A 22,752-nucleotide genomic window follows, 5' to 3' on the forward strand; every position below is an offset into this window, starting at 1 on the left:
TAATTTTTTATGATTTTCATAAAATTCAAATATTAAATCACACAATTAGGATAGACAAGAACAATAATCTTCCACTAAACAAACAACAATCTGAATGAGCCATCGGGTGTGGTCATGAGTAACACAAGAATGATACAATCATAGTGTTAAGTCATCACAGCAGCAAGAATAAGTCAATCAAAAGACAAGCCTTTTCGGGACTGTCAAATATCTAGAATACCCACAATCATCAAAAAATGGCAAAAAATGGCAAACCATATCAAGATCCATCCCCGCCATTATTCTATCAGCATGCCGGAAGGACACTAAGGGCATCAATATAATCAAAAGAGCCTATGAGAACACATCAGGGTAAGGCTGAGGAAAGGCGACTGCATACCATGTAATTTTCCATCATCCTGCATTCAGCAATATATGTGTTATTTTCAGACGTAGCTGAATTATGGAGTCTCAATATCCCACGCCATCCTGGGTGCTTGGAGACATTGCCAGCTTCTGGCTATGGACCATTTGGACCTCAGGAAGGCTAGATCTATAAATCTGCAGATGGACTTCTAAGCCTTGGGTGTTGGCATCAATCCTAGGAGAAGCCCCTTGGGACTACATATTGTGATACTTCCCATAAGGGCCGCACGTGATAGATCATGGGTTTCCAGATGACCTTAAGTATGGGGCCGGTCCATATCATTTGGAAGAAGGCAGTCAATCACCATGGCAGCCTAAGCCAGCCACTGAGCTCCTGCACCCAACCATTAACATAAATCCCATTCTTTACAGACCACATCAACATGTGAAAATCTGAGATCACAGGTCGAACCAGGCTGCTGCAAGAAAGTGTGAGGTAAGAACCTAAGGAGCCAAAACAATGTCTAGTGGTGGATATATCCTCTACAAGTCTTACACCGCAACAGGAGAAGGTTTTGAATGAAGCAAGGGAATCCGTACCAACATATAGAACAAATAAGTTGGAGTGTGAAATGTCATTATACAAATTCATGCATACTTTGAGGTTGAGACATTTCTTTTCTAATATACTTTCACCAAAGGAGGACCCACAGGAAACATAATTTCTCAAATTTAAATCCACTGTTGCTTTCAATCTCCAATCTTGCATAAGATATTGGACACCTTCGAGATCTTAGTGAAGAAAGACATACAGAAATTGGACTTCAGAGCGAACTAAAGAGAAAATTTCACAAAATTTGAAAGAAATACGCTGAGGTCCCTTTCCAACAATCCTGATATATTCAAAATGCTGAGCCTTAGTGGTTATGGATACCACATACTATCAGATGAAAGTCAACCAACAAGTTTCGGATACATCCGCATACCTAGCATTGGATCAGGATCCGACCGACAGATTGACCCAGACATTGAAGAAAGCTTCCGAAATGGGCTGAATCAGTACAACTATGAAATCCTTCTTGACAGTCTTTAAGCCTCGCAGACCACATCTTTACATGTTGCCGAAAATCCATAAAAACATTCAAGATCCTCCCTTTCGACCGATGGTATTGCCCAAGTGGTTCAAATAATGTTCCACATGCTGTTACAATGAATGTTTCTTACAACCTTTTGTTCAAGGATGGTAGTCATATGTGAAAGGCACAACAGATTTCTTATTGAAACTACAGCAAGTGACAGATTTACAAGGAGTGAATTATACATTATGTACAATTGATGTGAAATCGTTATATACCTCAATTCTGCACATGGAAGGGGTGGAAGCAGTCTAGTGCACATTGTTATAACAACCGAAGATCAAAGCGGACAAAATATTCCTATTGGAGTTATTACACTTTTGTCTACATCACAGCTACAGTCAGTGGGAAGACCGTTTCTACCTACAATTGGCTGGTACATCAATGGGTTTTGCAGGATCCCCAGCCTTTGCAAATACCTTCATGTCTAAGTTTGAGGAAGATCATGAGTACAGGGATCCGGAGTGAGAAGAGAAACTACAACTTTACTGTAGATGTATAGATGACATATTTCTCATGTGGACCGAATCTCAAGACAAACTTGAACAGAAAATTTAACAATTGAACACATATGATTCTCGCATTCAATTCACACATATGATGAATGATACTTTGGTCTCATTTCTGGAAGTACAATAAGACAGAATTGGAACTTCAAAACCAGGTCCACAAAAAGAGACTGGTCAGAATAATGCTCTCCTGTAGACTAGTTTTCATCCTAACAATCTCATACATAATCTATCATATTCACAGTTAAGGAAGAAAAGGATTTGCTCTGAAACAGAAACTTTGAAAGAGCACATGGTAATACAGTAACAAAAATACATTGAGAGGGGGTACCCGACAAAAGTTGTGGATGAAGCAATACAGAGGACGACAAAAGAAGACAGAAACAAACTTTTCAAAAAACAAACAAAAACCACATCCCCAAGACAAGTTTTTGTTTCAAAATACTCGACCAGCTCAGCTGAGCTAAAGAAGATAATCAACATGACATGGGATTTACTTCAAAATGAACCTGATTTCAGAGACATATTTAATCAGAAACCACTACATGCGTACAGGAGATCTAAAAGTCTTAAATAATTATTGATGACACCGAAGCATGAGAAACAATCTACACCACAAGGGACAAAGAGATGTCAAAACTGCATACATTGTAACAATATAATAACAGGTACCAAAATCACTCACCCCAGAACTGGCAAAACTATTGAGTTAACACACACTACAGATTGTAACAAAGATTTTTTTTACAGCATTAAGTGTCCCTGTGGATTAATTACTATACATTGGCAAGTCCGAGAAAAAATTAAAGACACGCATTTCTAAACACAAGAGTTCGATACGGACATTAAAAAAAACTTCAAGTTTAGCAGTACATTGGTCCACAGAAAGACATTCTATATCAGATTTACGATTCCAGGTAGTAGAAAACCCTAGTGACAATTCCCGGGAAAGATCTAACCAGATCCCTATTGCAAAGGGAGATATACTGGATTTAAAAATTGGATACTCAGCAGTCCAGAGGGCTCAATGAAAAGATTGATACGAGTTGTTTTCTGTAAAACACATAATAAGAGAGAAAGTTGGTAGAATATTTGGGTTTATGAGATTTATTATCTCAGGCTGCTACATTGTTACTTCTTATTTAGGGTGTATTTCGTTCAAGATCAACAAAAGTAATTTGTTTTAACACACGTTACTATAAAACACTGCATGCATCAGGGTTGCCGAGAATTTACTAACCACCTCCATACACAATGGCTGCTCTGGTGTGAGTTACTCATAGTCATTAAATTAAAAAAAAAAATCTTTGAGAGCCAGTGTTATTTGAAACTCAACTCTGAGGTGTAGTACACCGTATAGATGCACATTAATAGACCATTTTATGGTAACCATTGATCAAGTGCCATTCTGCTGCCATTCCGCATAGATTGTGGCGAAAACTATCCGATTTCACTGTGGTACGTAATTTTCCCTTTTCAAATTACTTCCACAGAGGATTATTTGTACAGAGACGTACAGCGTCGGGTCACCCGAGGGACGTCGGCATCCTAATTCCATTGGAACACCTTTACCTATTGTAATGTAGGTGAGAGTGTGGGAGTACACTGTATAACTATTGACCGTTACTGGGCAGTAAATAATCGCAAAGTATTCTCAAGCCGCTTTTTCAAGATGGCGGCTGAAGTTCTGTGATTCCACCGTAGTTGCATAAGAGTCCATTTTCGAATCACTTTCACAAAGGATTATTTGAACGGAGAAGAACGGCACTTGGTTATGCGATTGACATTGGTGTCCGAATTCCATTGGAACTCCTTCACATTGTGATATAGGTGAGTGTGCTGTGACTGTGTTAAAAGAGTTAGTTTAACAGTAAGCAGTTTAGACTGTGAATGTACTACATTGTAGCTAAAACAGTGAAAAGATATTGATTTTGGCCCCCCAGGGCTTGCTACCGGGGTTTAGATCTTCAGAACGTTATCGGAGCAGTACTTGAACAGCAGGTCAGTTGACAGTTGAAGTTTCACACGCTAAAGTAGACATTAGAGAGATCGTTGTGTACTCATGAGAATGGGCTGTGTTTAGATTTATAGATAGCATTGAATTCAACACGTAACGGAATTTTGGTGACCAAATAATTTTGAAATCGAGTAAGTCATTTTTGTGATTGCCACGAGTATTTTAATAAACGAGTGGGGAGCAGTTGAACATAACATCACACACCAACTATGTTCACGAAGCTGAAGGCACATGAGGTGATGATTGTTGGAATCTTGTCTCATATAGTGTCACATCGGTTACTGTATTCAAATTTAGGAGACATCACTAACGAGCACCATTATCACCATTGTGCATGGTACTCATTTGTTAAATATCACTCAGCTGAAGTGCTTAGCTAATAGGATTATGAGAATTTCACCCTGTACATTGTTATTGTTACAGAGTGGCAAGACTGGGGAAGCAGGTTTATACAGGACTTAAACTATTACTCTCACTTGTGGATACGGTTGCTCTAACAAAACAAGTGGTATTGCCCAGATTTCTAGATCTATTTATCAGTATCTGCTTACCTCTATTCAAGTCATTTTTCCCCCATAATGTATAATACGCTATTGGGAGATGCAGCCACATCACACTTAATTATTATGTGGTTGTTCCCAGGTTGGCTGCTACTACATTTAGTTGTTGAAAAGTATGCAATTAAACCTGGTACACTTTAAACAATCCTGGGAATCACACAGCCTTTTTTTACCTTTATTTTAACTGCCAGGTGGGCACAAGCAGGGCACTACAGGAAACTAGCATGAGGTTTGACGTTCAATTACCTTCGCTGTCCCTCTCCAGGATGAACAATCCCCATTCACCCCAGACAAAAGGTTGAAATAGTACTGAATATACTGACCGGTAAAGAGATAAAGTTATGTCACTTATTTAAGGTAGTGTATTCTTGAAGTTAGATCAGTTTGAAAGGTACGAAACAGCCTGCTTATGCCCATCTTGTGAATTCCTCTTTGGGGGGCCTAGTGGCCAGAGGAGTAAAGAGCATTTTCTGCTGTTCTCCTACTTGGTAATATTTTTATTGTGTCTCTACACCAAGGATAAATATAGGATTTGAAGTGTTGATGTTTACAGCTATTCCAGATACCTACCAGTGATATGGAGTGAATTGGGTAATTCTTCTCGGGTGACTTCGGGGCTTCGCCAGTCTATGTCCCCAATTTATAGAGTTGCCGCCCTCATAAGATATTCCTTTCAAGGCCACCTTGCCCCACCCTTTTTTTCATTGGGTGGTCTTATTTAAAACGCCATCTGTGTGGGCCCTGAAAAAGGTGAGTGGTCCTTTGTTCACTAACACAGAAAAGCACGACAGCACCTGCACCTAAGCCTAGGAACACATACCAAGGATGCAAGCAATACCAGACGTTCATTATATAATTATATACGAAAAGAAGAAAAAGTTGAATATATACAAATATTGTAAACAGTGTCATGCGAGATACACAATGGAGGTATTCAGATAATGTATTTACAAACTGTTTTTTGTGTTCTGCAATTGAAATCACAGATTGTAGAATGTTCCATTTGAAGGTGGCAAGTACGTTTTATTTTGATGGTAGGATTGAATAAGTGACCAGGAAAGAACAATACTTTTTAAGCTGAGTGGTTGAATAATATGTTTGTGACAGGTAGGAGGTTCATATTATAAAATTAAAGTCTGAGGAAAATATGTGTAACTAAATTTACATATTGATGGGCCAGTTGATGAAACAAGAAAATATCAAAAATGAATAGTTCATTTTAACAAGCATTTACAATGCAATAGGTCTCGGGTTAATTAAGTTTGAGCTATTGGCATTGCTTAATATTGCAACACCAATTGCACCAAAAGTATATAAATTGTAGGCTAAAATTTTTTTTATTTATTTTTGTAGCAATGGTGGCATGCTGCGCTTTAGATGAATATGTTTGAAGGTAAAGTGCGCCATACTGCGATTGCTACAATAGTTATTTGTGGATGCGTTAACAATTGATGTGTGCACTGATTGCTGGTGTTGTGTGTGCCTGTAGAAATTGTGCACTGATGGCTGGTGGTGTGTGTGCCTGGTCCTTATTTTTATAAGAGAAGAAGCCCTATTGTGCAGTAGACACTACAAGGCCTCAAAGACAATGACATAAAATAAGTCATTGGGGTGTTTTGAACGTACCAATGCCACTACAAACATGAAATGTAGCTTCTGGAACCTAATGAAGGTAACTCCAGTCGCCCTGAAACCTTCGACTAGACTTATTTTCAAATAAAAATGCCGGGCTAATCCTACAGTCGATTACAAGATAATTTGTTTAATTTTTCATGCAGGAGTGCTTTTGCCTACAACTGGTGTAACCTGAGAGAAGGAAGACGACGCCGACTGAAAAGCTTTCACAAGCTCACCTCTGATCTGCTGTCACCGAGCTCTCCTTGAGGGTTTGCAAGACACAGTAATTGTCCTCCGCGCTATAATTTAGGAAATTAAACAGCAATCGAGTTTTGCATGTGGTGACTGTTGCCATGTTTTCGCCATGCCCTTGTTTATCCCCGTACCACATTTGCCCAGGAGTTTCGTTGGCTGTGCAATTTAAGGATAGCCCTGCCTGCCTTGGTCCCCGGTAGGAGAGCGCGCTGGACCGGTCGCGTGGCCCTGCTATGGACCCCCGTCTTATTCTTCGAGAGAAGCGCTGCTGATTGCCTCAGCAGACGGCCAGGTAATTATCTGCAGGTGGCGTTGCCTAAAGCGCTGCAAGCTGAGTTGGAATTAGCCGCCAGCACCATTCGTAAACTACGGCAGGTCAGGACGAGGAGCAGGCTGTACTCGCTCACATCACAGCCACATTATCCTATTAGCGCGCGCTCCGTGTCCAGTCAAATCCCCGTCTGCAACATGATGGAGGCCCCCCTTCGCAGCCGCCTGGTAAGTTTATCCTTCCACGTTATTCACCTCTTTTCCTCTTTGGCGACTGGTTACTGAAAAAGCAACAGGCTTTTTTTTACTTGATTGGGGGCACGGTGTGTGGGAGCTTGGTACTTTACCTGCAATAATCCGGGTCCTGGGAGATGCGGCAAGGGCAAAAATACACTCGGGCAATAACGCCTGTTGGATTATCGCGGGGCCACCTTCCTCTCTGGTAGTCTGTACACCACACACACACACGTCTGCAAGGGTGACACTGCACATTGGTTTGCCCCCTTCGAATACGGATTTTCAGAATACATTCTCGTAAAAGCAAGGTAGATTATACCACGTGCATATATTACACGCCTAGCAGGCAAGTCCACCGACTAAATATTTTTATGTAAGAGCTTGAGAATTACCTGCCTGTATTTCTAAGAGAGAACACACTTGTAGTTTGTAAAATACGCTTTCACGGGGATGACAAGTGAAATATAGCTTGTAAGAGTTCGGGGTGAATGTATCTTCAAGAAGTGATGTGGTGTCGTATGCTGAGATACTAACCATAATTAACAAGACACGGACAGCGGGTTGGACACGGACAGCGGCCGGGAGGAAGCAATGCCTGCCTGTTTATCGGTGCCGCACCACGGCGTCTGCAGCCAGCCTGTTTATCAGCGCCGCGCGCCTCTCTGCAGCCTCCCCCTGCATTCCAGAGAGGCGCGCGACGCGATCCGGTCTGGAATGCAATTCTGTGGAGACAAGACCTGGCCGCGCGTACAACGTTATCCTATGGGGAAACGCTGCGCGCGGCCAGGTCTTGTCTCACTTCGGTGTTCTCAGACTGCTGAGACGCCGACAATAGTTCTCTGGCGAGAACGCGCTTTTCAGCGCGTTATAGCCGAGACCTAAAAACCTACATGTTTCTTTATCAGCTTTTGGACTGTCCATCTGGCCCGATATATAAGAGGATACTACCTGGCACAGTGGTCGGCCCGACAACTTATTCAGGATGTAAATGTAAATGTAGTTGAGCTTATATAGCGCACAGCTACCCGCAGTGGGTTTCCCGGCGCTTGCTTAGGGAACCCTTCCTGGTATTCCCCTGTGAGATAGCAGGGTATCCACAAGGTGAAAGTCAGGCATCCCGCCGCGAGGGGCCGTTGTGGAGATTAAGCAAGCTATTGCCCAGAGTCGCAGAGTGTGAACCCGTGAGTCGAGGAGGCACCGGGGCGAGAATTATCGAGTCCGTGGAATTTTTAGCCCAAGACACCACCGAGGCGGGGAATTGAACCCTGGTCCAGGACCGATCTCAGCTTCCAGGTCTGCTGCCTCTAACCCCTGAGCCACACTTCTCCACGGATGGCCACTTAAACCAATTGAATTGTGACTCTGTTATTGTATTGTCTGTTTTTTTGTAAAGAGCTCTAACAACCTTTCGGTTGATGTCCAAGTTATGATTTTTTTTTTTTAACAAATAAATTCAATGAAGAATACTACAAATCTGTTACCCTAAAGCAAGAAATCTAGGAAATTACAAACATTCATTGTCTATGGCCATTAGCATTAGTAAAAACGTCCCCAAACAAGGGCAAGTAGAGTAACGTGTAACACGTGACATTCACACCCAACAAACATCATTAAAGTAAGGACACATGGCAAACACTGCAGAATTGGGGTACTCCCACCCATACAGCCACCCCTCAAGTAAGGGCAGCAAACAAAACGTGTAGCACAGGGTGACTTACACACCGTCCAGTCTTCCCTCATGTAAGGGTATGAAACGTAAAGCGTAACGATGGGACACTAGCAACCCATCCAGACATCCCCCTAGAAAGCGCATGTAACAAACTATGTAGATATGGGTTACCACCCATATACATCCCTCATGTAAAGGCCTGTAACATAACATGTATAGATGGGTCTTTCACCAAATTAGACATCCCTTGTGTAAGGGTCTAAAATGTAAACCGTAGTAATGGGACATACACCCCCATTTAGACATCCCTCACATAACGGTCTATAATGTAAACTGTAGAAATGGGACTTGCACCCATTGAGACATCCCTCATTTAAGGGTCTAAATTGAAAACTGTAGAAATGGTACTTGAACCCATTTAGCCATCCCTCACCTAAGGGCACGTAGGCAAACAAAACAAATGAGCAGTTCACACCCATACAACAATCCCATGTGTAAGGGATATGTAACGAGATATGAAAACTTAGTAATTACACCTGGTAGAAAAATAAATGGTGACACTCACTAAAATGGCTCATTTGCACACCAGAAATCTATTTCCACAACAGAAATAATTGTGTCACTACAGAACCACAGTAGCAACACTACCATAAAGAAAACAGACACAGCAGAATCGTGGTGAAAATGCCCACACATAAAAAGCTTGCGCACCAGTAAAGATGCAGATGTACACAGGAACATAGCAGTCATGACGTAAATGAAAACTGAGTCTACTAGTAAGAAAGAATATAACATGCATTGAATCCCTGAAAATGGTACAAAGCCAATCATTAGGCAATAAATGAAACACACAAATGTCCATTTGCCGAGATGTATATTCCATAGATTATTTAAGCTTAGTTACAAGATAAGTTCAAGGTAAGTGGCTAGATGATAACAGATAGGATGTAGATAGCGGCTAGCCCCACCAAGAGCAGCCTCCAAGCTGCTCAGCCTGCACACTCCAACTGACACTCAGCACATCACCAGGCACCCATGCTTCCTATGAAATTACCAAGCATTCAACATTCCACACATTACCAACCACTCCTGACCTCATCCTGGCTTTGCAGTAGGGAAGGTATAGCTAAGGAAAAGGAATGGCCACAGTTAAGTCACAACATATCCTCTTTCCTTAGAAAAACTATAGGCAGAAATAATGCAAAAGACGGAAACGTGCACATTTTCCAAAAGAAAGAAAATAGAGGATAAAGATACACTGCCAAATCATTAAATACATTAAATTCACAAATGATTGATGGAACATTTCTAATGTACACATACGTGCATTAAAATCACAAAAAGAATTTACAGAATATTTCCAAAACAAATGAGAAATCTTAAAGCAATCAACAAATACAATGTGATCTTTCCCATCTCCCTTCCTTAGAGAAGATAAATATACAAGTGTACCGAGCCTCGAGTGGACGAGACGTAACACACAACCTCCCTATATGTCTGACCAAACAAAAATCTCAGAAAAACATGCTTCAACAGCTACAACTCAACACTCAGGAAGAACCACTCCGCACTGAGGTACACACAACCCCACAACTCTGTACCAGGGTACTCACAACCGTACAACTCTGTACTAGGGTACACACCACCCTACAACCCTGTACCAGGGCACTCACCACCCACAACTCTGTACCAGGGCACTCACCACCCCACACCTCTGTACCAGGGCACTCACCACCCCACAACTATGTACCAGGGCACTCACTATCCCCACAACTATGTACCAGGGCACTCATCACCCTACAAGTCTGTGCTAGGGTACTCACCACCCTACAAGTCTGTGCTAGGGTACTCACCACCCCACAACTCTATACTAGGGTACTCACCACCCTACAACTCTGTCAGCCACGGCCCGTGGAGGGAGTTGTGGTGGGGCAGAGGGGCGGGGCGGGGCAGGGTGGGGGGGTGCTAAAAACTGGCATATGGATAATTGGAGGTAAGTAAACAATGTAATTAATAAAATGAATTTCGTAGCGTGCCCTGCATCGCAAAATTGGTGAGCAAAATAATGATGGATTAAACCCAGATCTGTGACTGGGTGTGAATGTTTTGCCATTGTGCAACATTCCGTCTATCATCTTGTGTGTTTTGCTGTTCACCCTATGTGGGAAGGGTATGCCCAGACGTGGGTCCCTTGCTCACTACGCCACTGTAGTCAAGCTATCCTGGCTGAAGACGGCTGATAGCCAGAAACCGGTCCTAGGATGCTTGATTCCGGTCCAGGGAAGACATGGCTTGGCAGTTCGGTCTGGACTGTTCCCTCGAGGCACAGGGTCAAGACTGATTTGCATATGGCTATGTCTGAACTGGGGTGGCTTGGTGAGCAAAATAACGATGGATTAAACCCAGATCTGGGGGTGAATGTTTTGCCATTGTGAAACATTCCGTCCATCATCTTGTGTGTTTTAAGGTAGAGTATCCCCCATGCACCACCCAAAAAGGGTACACCAGGAAATATAAACAGAAACTGCTAATGGCATGAAATAAAAAAAAAGACGCATAGTGACAATAATAATAACCCATAGTGCAGAAACATCAGTTGCTTGAAATAATAAGTATGGAAAATACCATAAAACTCCCAGTTCAACAGATGAGCGATCTCATGCAGGAGAAACAGACAACAAACAAAACAAAAACAATGACACCATTAGCTTGCCTCTTGGTGCTGCAAAAATGGATCCAGATAAATGACGCTGCCGAAGTCCTTGACTCATCACACATTGCTGAGGGCTGCTGCATAATCTCAAAGCGTTCCAGATTCTAAATCATTTCAATTTCTTGCACCGGCAATCAAAAGCTTGCTGCTCCTTCACCCATTCAAAAGTCTCTCCATCAATACCGTCCCAAGAAAAACTGGTGCGGAGACTCCCGTAGGTTGCTCCAAGCACAAGATTCATCATATTCAACTGTGCTGTGGGAATGGTGATTCCGGCCCAACCTAGCGAGTTAAGCATCTTGCTGGACAATGCGCGGGTGAAGAGCAGCCACGGGCTTCCCCTTAGACTCCAAAGATGGTGGCATGTAGACATGACGCATGTCAGGTGGCTGCAGGCGCGTGCATGCCCCCAACGACGATGCACAGCACGCTAGCCCAACCTGGAATTAGGCGTGGTCACTGTTTGCTCATTGAAAAACTCCTGGGGCCATTGACACATGCCAAGACTCCCACACGCATGTATTTTGAAAGAGGTAAGTCTCATGCGTTCCAGGCACCAGAGTAATGGACTTTATTTTTAAACATCCATACAATTCCTTAAAACTTCGCTCAGCACTGGTGTCACGCTGTAAGGGAATGCAAAACTCACTACAATTCGTCACCAAAATTTTGTAATAGATTAGTCCATTAGCCGAGGAGTATATTCTAAAGATGGTTTATATAAGCTTAGTTACAAGGTAAGTTCCAGGTAAGATGGTAGATGATAACAGAATGTAGATAGCGGATAGCCCCCAACACGAGCAGCCCTCCCTGCTGCTCAGCCGGCACACTCCAAATGACACTCAGCACATCACCAGGCACCCATGCATTTTATGACATCACCAAGCATTCAGCATTCCACACATCACAAAGCCCTCCAGCACTCATCCTGGCTGAGCAGCAGGAAAGGTGTAGCTAAGGAAAAGGAATGGCAACAGTTACGTCAAAACAAATATTGGCACAGCTGTCACTGTCAGCCCGACAACTCATTCAGGATGACCACTTAGACCAATTGAATTGTTAATCTGTTATTGTATTGTCTGTTTTTTGTAAAGAGCTCTAACTCCCTACTGGTTGGTGTCCGAGCTATGTAAAAACTAATAGATACAAGGAAGAATACTAGAAATCTGTTACCCCCAAAGCAAGAAATCTATGAAATTACATTCATTATCCCCATTAGCATTTGTAAAAACTGCACTTTAAAAATACTGCGACGTATTTTTCAGTGTGTAAAATCCGAGACAATAAACTAGAAGTCCTGTCACATAAAATGTTGTGGAATCAAAAGAAAGGGCTGGTTGAACGTGGGATGGGCTGCCATGAAAGCTGCAATCTCCCCCCACCACGGTGGTCTCGAGGGTTTCTCACCTGAAGAAGTGGCAGTACCCGCTGGTTCAGCCGTCTCCTCTCAAGCAGGGGCGCAAGGCCCGACCGGCTCATCTCGCTTAGAAGTACCAGTACGGAGATCTTATACGGGGTCACCCAGTCCTTGATGCCGAACACATTGGCGTGCACCACCCCGTTGGTCATCATGGGGTTGAAGTAGAGGCTCTCATGCACGCTGGCCATGGCAGGGGATCCTGGGGATCCTGCGGCTCCCGGAAGCCCAGATTATCACCTTATTATGATCTCTACAGGATCCTGGACTCGGACACCCAGACTCACGCCTCTACCTTTCACCCGCACCAGCAATAGAACACAACCAATCAGAGAACTTGCTGTCACGTGACGTCACAAAACAGAGTTGGTCATAAACACTAGCCCGGAAGCATACCATCAGATCTGCGTGTAACGTCGGTGGCCATACTGGAAGGAGTTCGCTTGTCTTTCCTTATGTATCAAAATGTCTTCTGTCCCCGAAAAGGCAAAGTTTACATACACTCTTTACCAAACAAGCAGCTGGATCCTAGATGACGGTCGTACGGGGTGCGCGCGCACGGTGTTTACATCTTTTTCACTGGGCGCTGAACGGTACAGTCTGCTTCCGGGTCACGTGACGGAGTAGGGCTAGCGTGCTAACTGCTGCTTTTAGGATTGGACGGTGCTGTTGCTTGTCAAGTGTGTGCTGCACCTACAAAGTGTAGAGGGAGAGGGAGGGAATTCGGAAAAGAAGACTCGAAACCGGCCGACGCGGGAATCGAAACCAGTGGTGCGCGCGCACCAGAGGAGCGGGGAGCACGATAACACGCCGAGACGAGGTAGGAGATGTGTGTGTGTAAGGGGGGGGTTCTGTGTGTGTATGCACGGCGGCGGCGGGGGGGGGGGGGAGTCTGTATGTGTGTGTATGCGTGGCGGGGGGGCTGTATGTGTGTGTATGCGTGCGTGTGAGTCTGCTTCTCAGGAGCCATGGGAGACAGGAAGCGCGCGCGACCTGATCCCAGTTCCAAGGTTGCGCGTGCACCTCGCTTGTCTCCTGTCTCCCTTGACTCCGTAAAAGCGAGAATGATTACAAAAGAGTCTCGGAACGACAGATTGCTTCGCAATCTGTTCGCAGTTCCGAGACCTAAAAATAAGTAATATTTTGAAATTAGTTCACTTGTAATTGATATATGTTTTTGTGTGGCCTATATATGTACTCTACTTTAGAGCGGATTTTGGAGGTGGGTTTTTGTTCTAGTACTTGTTTTTTTCCTTGTCCTGTTATGTAAATTAGTAACTTTGGAGAACCTTTTTGTTCCATAGAAAATCATTGACACGCCTTTGGAACTATCTACATTGATTGCAGTGTTGGGATATGTAGCTAAACTCCCAGCTTCATCTATGAAAATTGTTGCTTTCCTATTGCTGCTGGCTAAGTGCATGGTAGTCAGGACACAGCTAAGGCAAATGGGTCCCACTACCAAAACTGAAAGACTGATTTCAAGATGCCAACATATGTAATGATTCAGCAGCTGGGCGCACTTTTTATCACGGGTATGCAAAAGTTGCGTTGTTTGCTTCTGCGTAATTATGCTTATGCAAAGTACTGTGCAATTACACAAAATGCAAAACTGTTATTTTGCTCTATATTGTAGCGCAAAACGTGTCCTCGTGTAAATTTGTGATGCATCGATGCATTTAAACTAAGCAACATGAACAGCCGCAGCTTACGTTTTTGTTTTATGCATTGGACGGCATGTTTTGCTGTCCATTTTTACAGCGAGTGGTATGTAATTACACAAAGTGGTGCAATGGCGTAAACCTCTGGTGTAATTTAAATTTCCCCAAACCTACTTCCTACAACTCGGAGCACTCTGGAAGACTGGCTGAAAGATATGGATCACTGGAAAAATGCCTAGGGTGCCATATGAGAAAGGCACATAGATGAAAAACTAGAGGGCGACATGCAGGCCTGTGACTGAGCTGGTGGGGGAAGGGGTTGTTATCAAGGGTTTAGCATGCAATTGAAGTTGTTATAAAGCAAGCTCAACAGATGTCAGCATGGTGTCTTGGAAAGGTCAATAAAAAAACGATACTTTAAAAACTCAGAGCTCATAGGCCATGTGACAGGTGGGGACCCCGTGATTCTCTCTCAGAAATGTGGAGTATCTTGAATGACAGTCTGTGACCTAACACTGTGACCAAACGTCCTAAGTTCAGCACTCCACAGCTCACTTATAATATGGATACTTGAATATACTACAAGCTTGAGAATACGCCAGTAGGGGCTGTAGGGGGACACGTAAGGTGAATCTGATATATAAGTCTTACTTAAAATCGGACATGCAGTAGATGCGAGGACTCAATTCTAGCTTTTTTTGTTGCAGTTTGAAAAACAAACGCTTTAGGGTTCAATAGCTTTTACTGAAATTTAAAAATGTACATCCAATACAAAGGTGGGTGTAACCCCTAAAATATCTCTCTGAACCCACTCAGCTTTGGCACAAATATCCCTAAATTGTCTTTATATTTGACCCCATTCCACTTGAATATGTTCACTCGCTATGACTGCTTAACAGTTGCTGTATATTCCTTGCTTGGCCTCATCTGCGTCATCCATCAGGCCCCATAAATACCAACAGCTAAAATGGCCCACAAACTCCACATATTAGGACAATGCACTTCTGTAGTACTTTTTTGTTATGTATATTTCTTTACTGAACCCGTTAACCTAGGTAAGCAGTGGATGAAAAATGTTACAGAATTTATTCTGCAAGTCTAGGACACCATAAGCCAATTTCTCATAACTCGTCGAATGCCACTGCCTACATTGGTGCAGAAAACCCATATATCTATCATCAGGACCAGGTCATTGTCCCTTTTTAAATGCAATCAGTGTAAAAGTGATAGACTTCCCTAGAGAAGTGCGAAGATAAACACCCTCATCATGCTGTAAAAGAATGGCCTCAGAACATTTTTAGGTCTCGCCTGAGCCAGCGCATGCGTTGATCTGGCGAGACATTTAGCCTTTTCAAAGTGCTACCAAAGCGGCCACCAGCTTGCGGTCACACGCAAAAACAAGCGCGCACGACACGCTCCGCCTCTCCAATAACGTGCGCGCGCATCCCTCGTGTGCTTTGCACAGAGCGTGTCATCGCGATGACTTTCACGGCCGCGCAGTGTTACTTTTACGGCCGAGCGGCCAATGCTTGTTGGTACTGGCACTATACAACCCCTTTTGCCACAGTGCAGCCGTTATCACCACTGTCCTGCCCCTTCCTGCTGCCATAAACGATGCCTACTCAGGTACCCTTTCACTTTCTTTTCCAGCGGCCGCCCGGGCTGTGAGAACCTTCTCCCAATCACTCCACCCAACCTGGCACATCCCGCCACCAATCAGAGTTTTGGCCTCCTACCAATTGTTGGCCGAGCTGGGGTGATCGTCACCAATAGCCACAATGCCTGCAACACTGATATGCATAGAAACGTATAGTGTACACAGAGACCCGAGCTAAGGTCTGGCTGCCATCTTAGAAAGAGTTCATTTCAGTTTATAAGTACTACTGCCGCCAAAACCACAGAAAATCTTTAAAGGAGTTAACTTTAGAAACGTTAAACATAAAGTTTCAAAAGTAAGATGTGCTACTGCAGAGGCTATTTTATTTATCACACATAGAAAACATAAAAAGTATGACGAACATTTTAGAAATTTGCTAACTGTTCAGAGACCATGCAAAATAATATATTTTTTTTCTTTTTTTTTAGAAATAAACGTTTTATGAGCGGTGTTTTAAATTGAATCTTCCCATTCCAAATAGTGGGGGAGTGGGCTAATTGTGCAGTTTTAGTCCCTTCTTTTGTTTCTTAAACCACCGACTCATGTCGTAATTGGCATGCTGGAAGGTGTAGTCATCTGTGTTATGTTCTAATAGGAATTGTAGTCGTATGTGGTGCTTACCGATAAACAGAGCTCTAAGTAGCAGGCGGGGGTGAGGAGACTGGTCGGCATAAGCCGAAAGAATAGAAGGAAGAGGCTATGTCTTTTGAAAGAGAGGGAGACGACGGCAGCCAGCTCAATGTGCTGAAGGTATGTTTACCGCCACATAGCCTTGCAACGGTACAGCCTCTGCCCAGAGTACACTGGTACTTGTGGTCCAGATTTTTACATAAACTAACCATAATCATCAGTGTTGGGACACCTGGGGGGGTGGGGGGGGGGGTTGTTTTCCGTTTCAAAATCAAAAAAAAGGCAGAAACTTGGAACGCCCATGGAATGTTGGCGTCTGGGTAATACCTTGGTAAATATACTGCACTAATCATGCTTGCCGCCCAACCTCCGGGGTGTGGGCTGAATGGCCGTGTATCCATTACCCGGCAGGGAGTAGCACCAACTGTGATGCATAACTTATCTCTGACAGATTGTTTATCGGCTCCTTGTGTATCTGCAATAAAAATCTTTAAATTATAAAAAATAAAAGTGTTGGGACACCTTAAGGCTGGGTTTTGGTTTCACATCATTCTGCAACCTCCAAAATATAATTGATTGATTGATTGATTGTGACCTAGCACGTTTGTTTTGTGGATCAGTAATATCTCTTCATCTACTCCATGTTGGTCCTCAATGGCTTAAAGGTGGTGGTGTTGTTTATGAAAAATAGCCGTTTCGCTGGCTTAAACATGGTCAGTTGACTCAACGTTGATCATTTGGATGACGTAAAGGTGGCTATTGAGTTTACTTTATGATGGTTTCTTCATTGCTTTGAATACGGTTGCTTCATTGAAATCAAAGTTGGCCTCCTCCTGTGTTCATCCGTCTTTAACTTAAATATGGTTGTTTTATGGATATTAAAAAATTTACGTTTTATAGACAATAGCTACTAGGATGTATCACAAATGGGGACTTTCTTGACTGAAAGAATAAACATTTTTGGTCTATCCTACCAGCCACCTTTTAGATGTTTGTCGGCAAAAGGTTTTGTGAACATACTACAAACTTACAGATGGCTTATAGACCCCCCATGATTACCATTGGTTGCTTTATTGTCACTCTGTTATTTGCTTACTTTTTAGGTCGAGCCTAGAGCAGCGCATCCTCGCCGTGCTTACCCCCCTGCCCCCCGCTCTGTCCTAAGACTTATCAGGTTCAATGCTCACCGTGCTTGCCCCCCCGCTCTGTCCTAACACTTATCATCATGTTCAAAGCATTTAAGCATTGGCATAGCCAATAGGTCTTGCTTTTGGGACCTTATAAGTGTTTAGCCATGCAACAGTTGATGTTGTTGCACCAAGGATATTGTGCTGCATAACTAAATACTTATAAGGTCCCAAAAGCGAGACCTATTGGCTATGCAAATACTTGTTCTATGCAGTTATCTGACAGATATCAGTCAGTAGTTCCACCCACAGCCTTGAAGTCCGTGGACACTCCAAAGAAGTTGGCACTCACCGGCACTGCCTCTGCAGCCTACTCCCGTCGTGCAACATACCATTAAGTTCAAGGTGAATAATGTAAAGTGCCATCGACTTAAAAATGTTTGGAGTGTAATTTCCTGAGGAAATTTTCCTCCCTTGAAAATGTCTACCGAAATGATTATTAATCTGCTTTTCTTCCCACTGCTTCACATAAAATGTAATCCCAAAAGTCCTTTCCTATGAACTATGAAAAGAGAACCCGGTAAGGCGACTGAGTTGAACAACTGCTATAAATTAGATATTCCCTAGAGATAAATTACTGCAAGAATCATCAAGTGAGGCGAGTTCCCCAACTGCTCACATCTGGATGACAGGATGTGACATCCAGTGGCTAAGCTCTAGGGACATGAGCTCTCCTCTTTAAGGAGCCCAAAGTCCCATCTACTGGTTTTAAAGGATTCAAGTGTGTATTTCTTACACAGATCCCTCAAACGATAACATCCTCCTTTGTTGCCAGTTTCTAAATTTCGCCATCTCCAGCCTCTGTGTGAAATAAGGCTTTCCATACGAACAGGTGCCCGTGAGCAATACGAGGTGAGCCCCTTACGCTGTTTTAAATAGTACCACAACAACAGCATGGAGCTAGGGTGACCAACCGTTCGTTAATTTCACGGGCTGCCCGTAATTTGGGCCTCTTGTCCGTTGTCCGTGAAGCATTCTTTCACGGACGCCTTTTGTCTGTAATTTCAGCTGCCCCCTGCAAGCAGTCTGAGAGTCTTGTAAATGTCACAGCAGGGGCCAGCTCGCGCTCCTGCTGTGATCAGCAGCCCCTCCCGACTTGGCACAGACTGCTATCAGGCCCATTATCATTCTGTATGTCGGCCTAATTATCACATACAGAGTGATAATGGGCCAGTGACAGCATTTGCTGGGCCTCCTCTTTCACTCACTGCTCTTCTCACGGATCGATCGTGTGTGCAGCAGCATTGCTCAGTGAGTGTTAGCTGACACTGCAATACCACTTTCATCTTTAAGGTAAAGGGGTTCCATTAATGGCTTCAGTTAATCAGGGGCCAGAGAAGCTTTATATACTACTGTTTATGCTGTGCCTCCTACTCGCCCAGCATTGTTAGGGTGTAGTGGAACTACTGCTCAGTGGACGACTGGAAGAACAGAGGTATGAATAACAAGCATTTGCAATGCAATAGGTCTCGCATTTACGCGAGTTTAAGCTATTAGCAGGGTAAATGACAATGCCTTACATTTACGTTTTAAAAACAAAAAGAAAAAGGTATTGTTATTTACAATGTGAATAGCTAAAATTTGCGTAAATGCGAAACCTATTGCATTGCACATGCTTTTTGTCTGTGGGATGCCCTGTTGGGATTAGTTCTAGAAGGCACTGGAATTCCATTGTACTTGGGAGAGGGCAACCTTGTGAAGAGCTCCGTCTTGATAATGAGGACTTGTGCCACGTTGGATTTTGCTTACAATGACTTCTGGGAGATTTCCTCAGATGTAAGCTTGGCACTCTGCCAGAACAGGAGACATCTTAAACCAGTGTGTGTGCTACTTGGAATAATTCCTGTACCAACAGCAGGGAGCAATATCCAACTCTTCTCATGAATCTACTGGAAAACATACTGGTAACCTGCAACATGTTTGCTTGTTGTGTGGGTAGGTATATTTTAGCATTATCCCTGTGATTTTTGTCACTTACCATTCCTTCCCCATTTCATTAAAATTAATGTATTCCTTTAATTATTTTTATTTTTAAACAGCATTGTTGTTTGGTTGCTTTGTTACAAACTCCACACATCACAAGGGGGGGGGGATTATTGCTTATGCCACACTACCAATAAACACTGGCAAAGCCAATAGGTACGGCTTATTTAGGTTAAAGTGTTGAATATTCTTCAGTAACATGGTTGTATAACTGCATGAATAGAAAAAACACATCTAAGCTCCCCATATGCAATAGACAATACCAAGATGCACATATACACTCAAACGCACAGAGAAATGTATTTAGATATGCATTCAGTCAAACAACACATGTAAGTGCCCAGACAGTCATATTTAAACGACAGCTGGATGAATGTGTGTATTGATGGCTGTGTAAAGAAGGGTGAGTAGGCAGTTCAATGCTGTGGGTGTCTGTAGTTGTGGGGAGATTGAAGCAGTTGTATTGTTGGACCGATACATGCAGACTTGGTGTGGGTGGACAGGTGAATGCATGGATGTTGGTGGTGGATATGACCTGGAGAGACGGCAAATGGTGAGCCCATGGCCGGGATAGGTGGATGCGTGCCTGTGTATAAGCACAGGAGGCTGATGGCCCAGACAGAGCATCAGGCGGAAAGGGAGCATACGAGCAATGTAAAGGTGTCAAATGATAGCACAGGAGACTTCTAGCACACAAACAATGTGCTGGAACCGAGAGAACACAGGCAGCACAAGGGGTTGACTGTTTAGGAACTAGATGGATATAAGGGAGAGCACAAAAACAGTAGGGCCTGGCAGGAGGGAAGATAGAGGCTGCGGCTCGAGAGGAGCCAGGGCAGCGAGCGATGGGCAGCCATGTCAGACAAGCTAACAGCTATGTGGTTATACTGAATAAGCTGTTCCCTACGTCAAATCTCCTTATTGATCTAATACCCACACTTTCACAATTGCTTTATTAACCTTCTTGCTTTCTCAAATATTCTTTGAAAGGCACCATTTGCCCATTCATTTTGCAAACTTTTCTTAGGAAAGAACCAACCCCCCACCACCACCATCACCACCTCTCCTAATGAAGTTCAGGCTCGCTCGCTGAGCTCGCCACCGGGCACTCAGCACAAACTTTTACGCCCATCACTTTCAAATGTAACCAGCGGCAACTGCGCCTGCAGAGGTAAGGGCAAACTGTTTTTGTTTATGGGCTCCTGTCACCTCACCAGGGGCCAAGCTCTGGGGGGGGGGTGGAGGTTTCATTTTGGCTAATGTTACCCAGGTGCATCCAATATGCAAACGCAGGTATTTAAGTTTCACTCCGGCACACAACAGATGCAGTGCAAGGTTCTCTCAATCTAAAATAAACGTATTTTGACTTGTACTTGTGTTGGTTGTCTGTTTACGTATGTAATATTGCGCGACTTCCTCTGATGTGTCGGTAAAATGTACCTTTTGTCACAAATTTTGGTCCTGAATTCTGACCTTCTATCCTTAATTTTTGTCATGAATTTTGACCTTTGTCCTGAATATTTAGACTCACTGTCCTGAATTTGCAGCCATCCGTTGGTCACCCTACATGGAGCCCATTACTAAAGACGTACATGTTACTCCGCCTTTGTGCATGTAAGACCCACAGCACCCAAAAGAGCCCAAATATCACATTAAAATGCTCAGCACAGCGGGGTTGGGGACTTTTACATCAAAGGGGCGAATACACTCTGTACCAATTCGTATGAGAGAGCCCATCCAGGTGAGAAAAACTTTTCTCGCCGTGTCCAGACTCTCCTTTCCTAGTTACTGGATACACCACCTGTTGGAGGGCAAAGAACATTGAAAACCAATATATATGAGACTAATCTAATTAATGAAAAAAGTGGTGAAACAAGTTTGCTTACTATCCTTAAGTCTAAGGAAGAATATTGCTTTGTAAGTGTGTGGCTATCTCTAAAAAGATGGATATTTCACAAGAATGCATTGTGTCAATGGGGAGTACTCTAGACACTTGCTACACAAACTTCCTTTAAATCCATTCGTTCTCTCACTCAAGTGCAGTCTGCCCCATGACTGCGACGAGCGTCTCTACCACATTTCCTATAGGACTCGCCCAACCTTTGCTGATCCATTGTGGCCTACCAGTGCCAGACATGACTCAGCTCACCTTAGCGAGTTTCTCGCACTCGGGCAGCCGCTGATCCACCGTGCTGCTATAATCAACCTCCATCTTGACAATCTTGCCATCAGCACGCTCTGGCTCCTCCGCCGCCATACCCGCAGCCAGCCCGAATCCACACAACACGAAAGTACAGAGTAATGTCACTGACCACAACCGGGTATGAAGAGAAGACAGCGGCTTCAGACGACCCTCGTCACGTAGTGATGTCAGACGCACGCAGCACGTCCCAAAAGTATAATGTAAACACTAGACTCCTGATACAAAAGGAGTAACTATGGCAGCCATATTGGGTATAGTAGATCGTTTGCCACCCTTTTAAAATAGGGGGCGCGGCCCCAGCGTTCTACCATTGTTGTTTTTAGGTCAGTTTTATGGTCGCGTACATCTCCTAGACCCGTTTTGGCGTCTGACGCTCCTACATGTTATATACCGGCGTCAACATAGGTCTTTGACTCTTTGCTCTTCCTGGATTGGTTGAAATATGATCTAGTATGTGCTCGAGAGATTATTTATTCGTTGGGTGAGTTTGTTGTCAGAGCCGACTGACCGAGTCAGTTCTCGTGTGATCTTAAGTATTAGGGAGTTGCAAGTTTTATACATTGAGAATCATTTCTCCGCTAGATGGTGGTGCGAAGCTATAGTCTAAGAGTTTTCTGTGTACAAGGTAATGCAGTTGTTCCAATTTTATACCGTGTTCCCGGGTAACGAACACTCATGGTTTAGCT

At 43.5% G+C, this 22,752-nt stretch overlaps 1 protein-coding gene across 1 annotated transcript in view; it reads right to left on the reverse strand.

Annotated features, from left to right (window-relative positions):
• Positions 1-22,485, reverse strand: part of PSMD12 (proteasome 26S subunit, non-ATPase 12) — a 218,828-nt gene extending 196,343 nt beyond the window's left edge. The window contains exon 1 of the mRNA XM_078654325.1: positions 22,013-22,485. Within this exon, the coding sequence (XP_078510451.1) occupies positions 22,013-22,120 (108 nt within the window). The 5' untranslated portion in view covers positions 22,121-22,485. The remainder of the gene's footprint in view (positions 1-22,012) is intronic.
• Positions 22,486-22,752: the final 267 nt, after the last annotated feature.

This window comes from Lissotriton helveticus, chromosome 7 (assembly GCF_964261635.1).
Source record: "Lissotriton helveticus chromosome 7, aLisHel1.1, whole genome shotgun sequence".
In the NCBI taxonomy this organism is placed as follows: domain Eukaryota; kingdom Metazoa; phylum Chordata; class Amphibia; order Caudata; family Salamandridae; genus Lissotriton; species Lissotriton helveticus.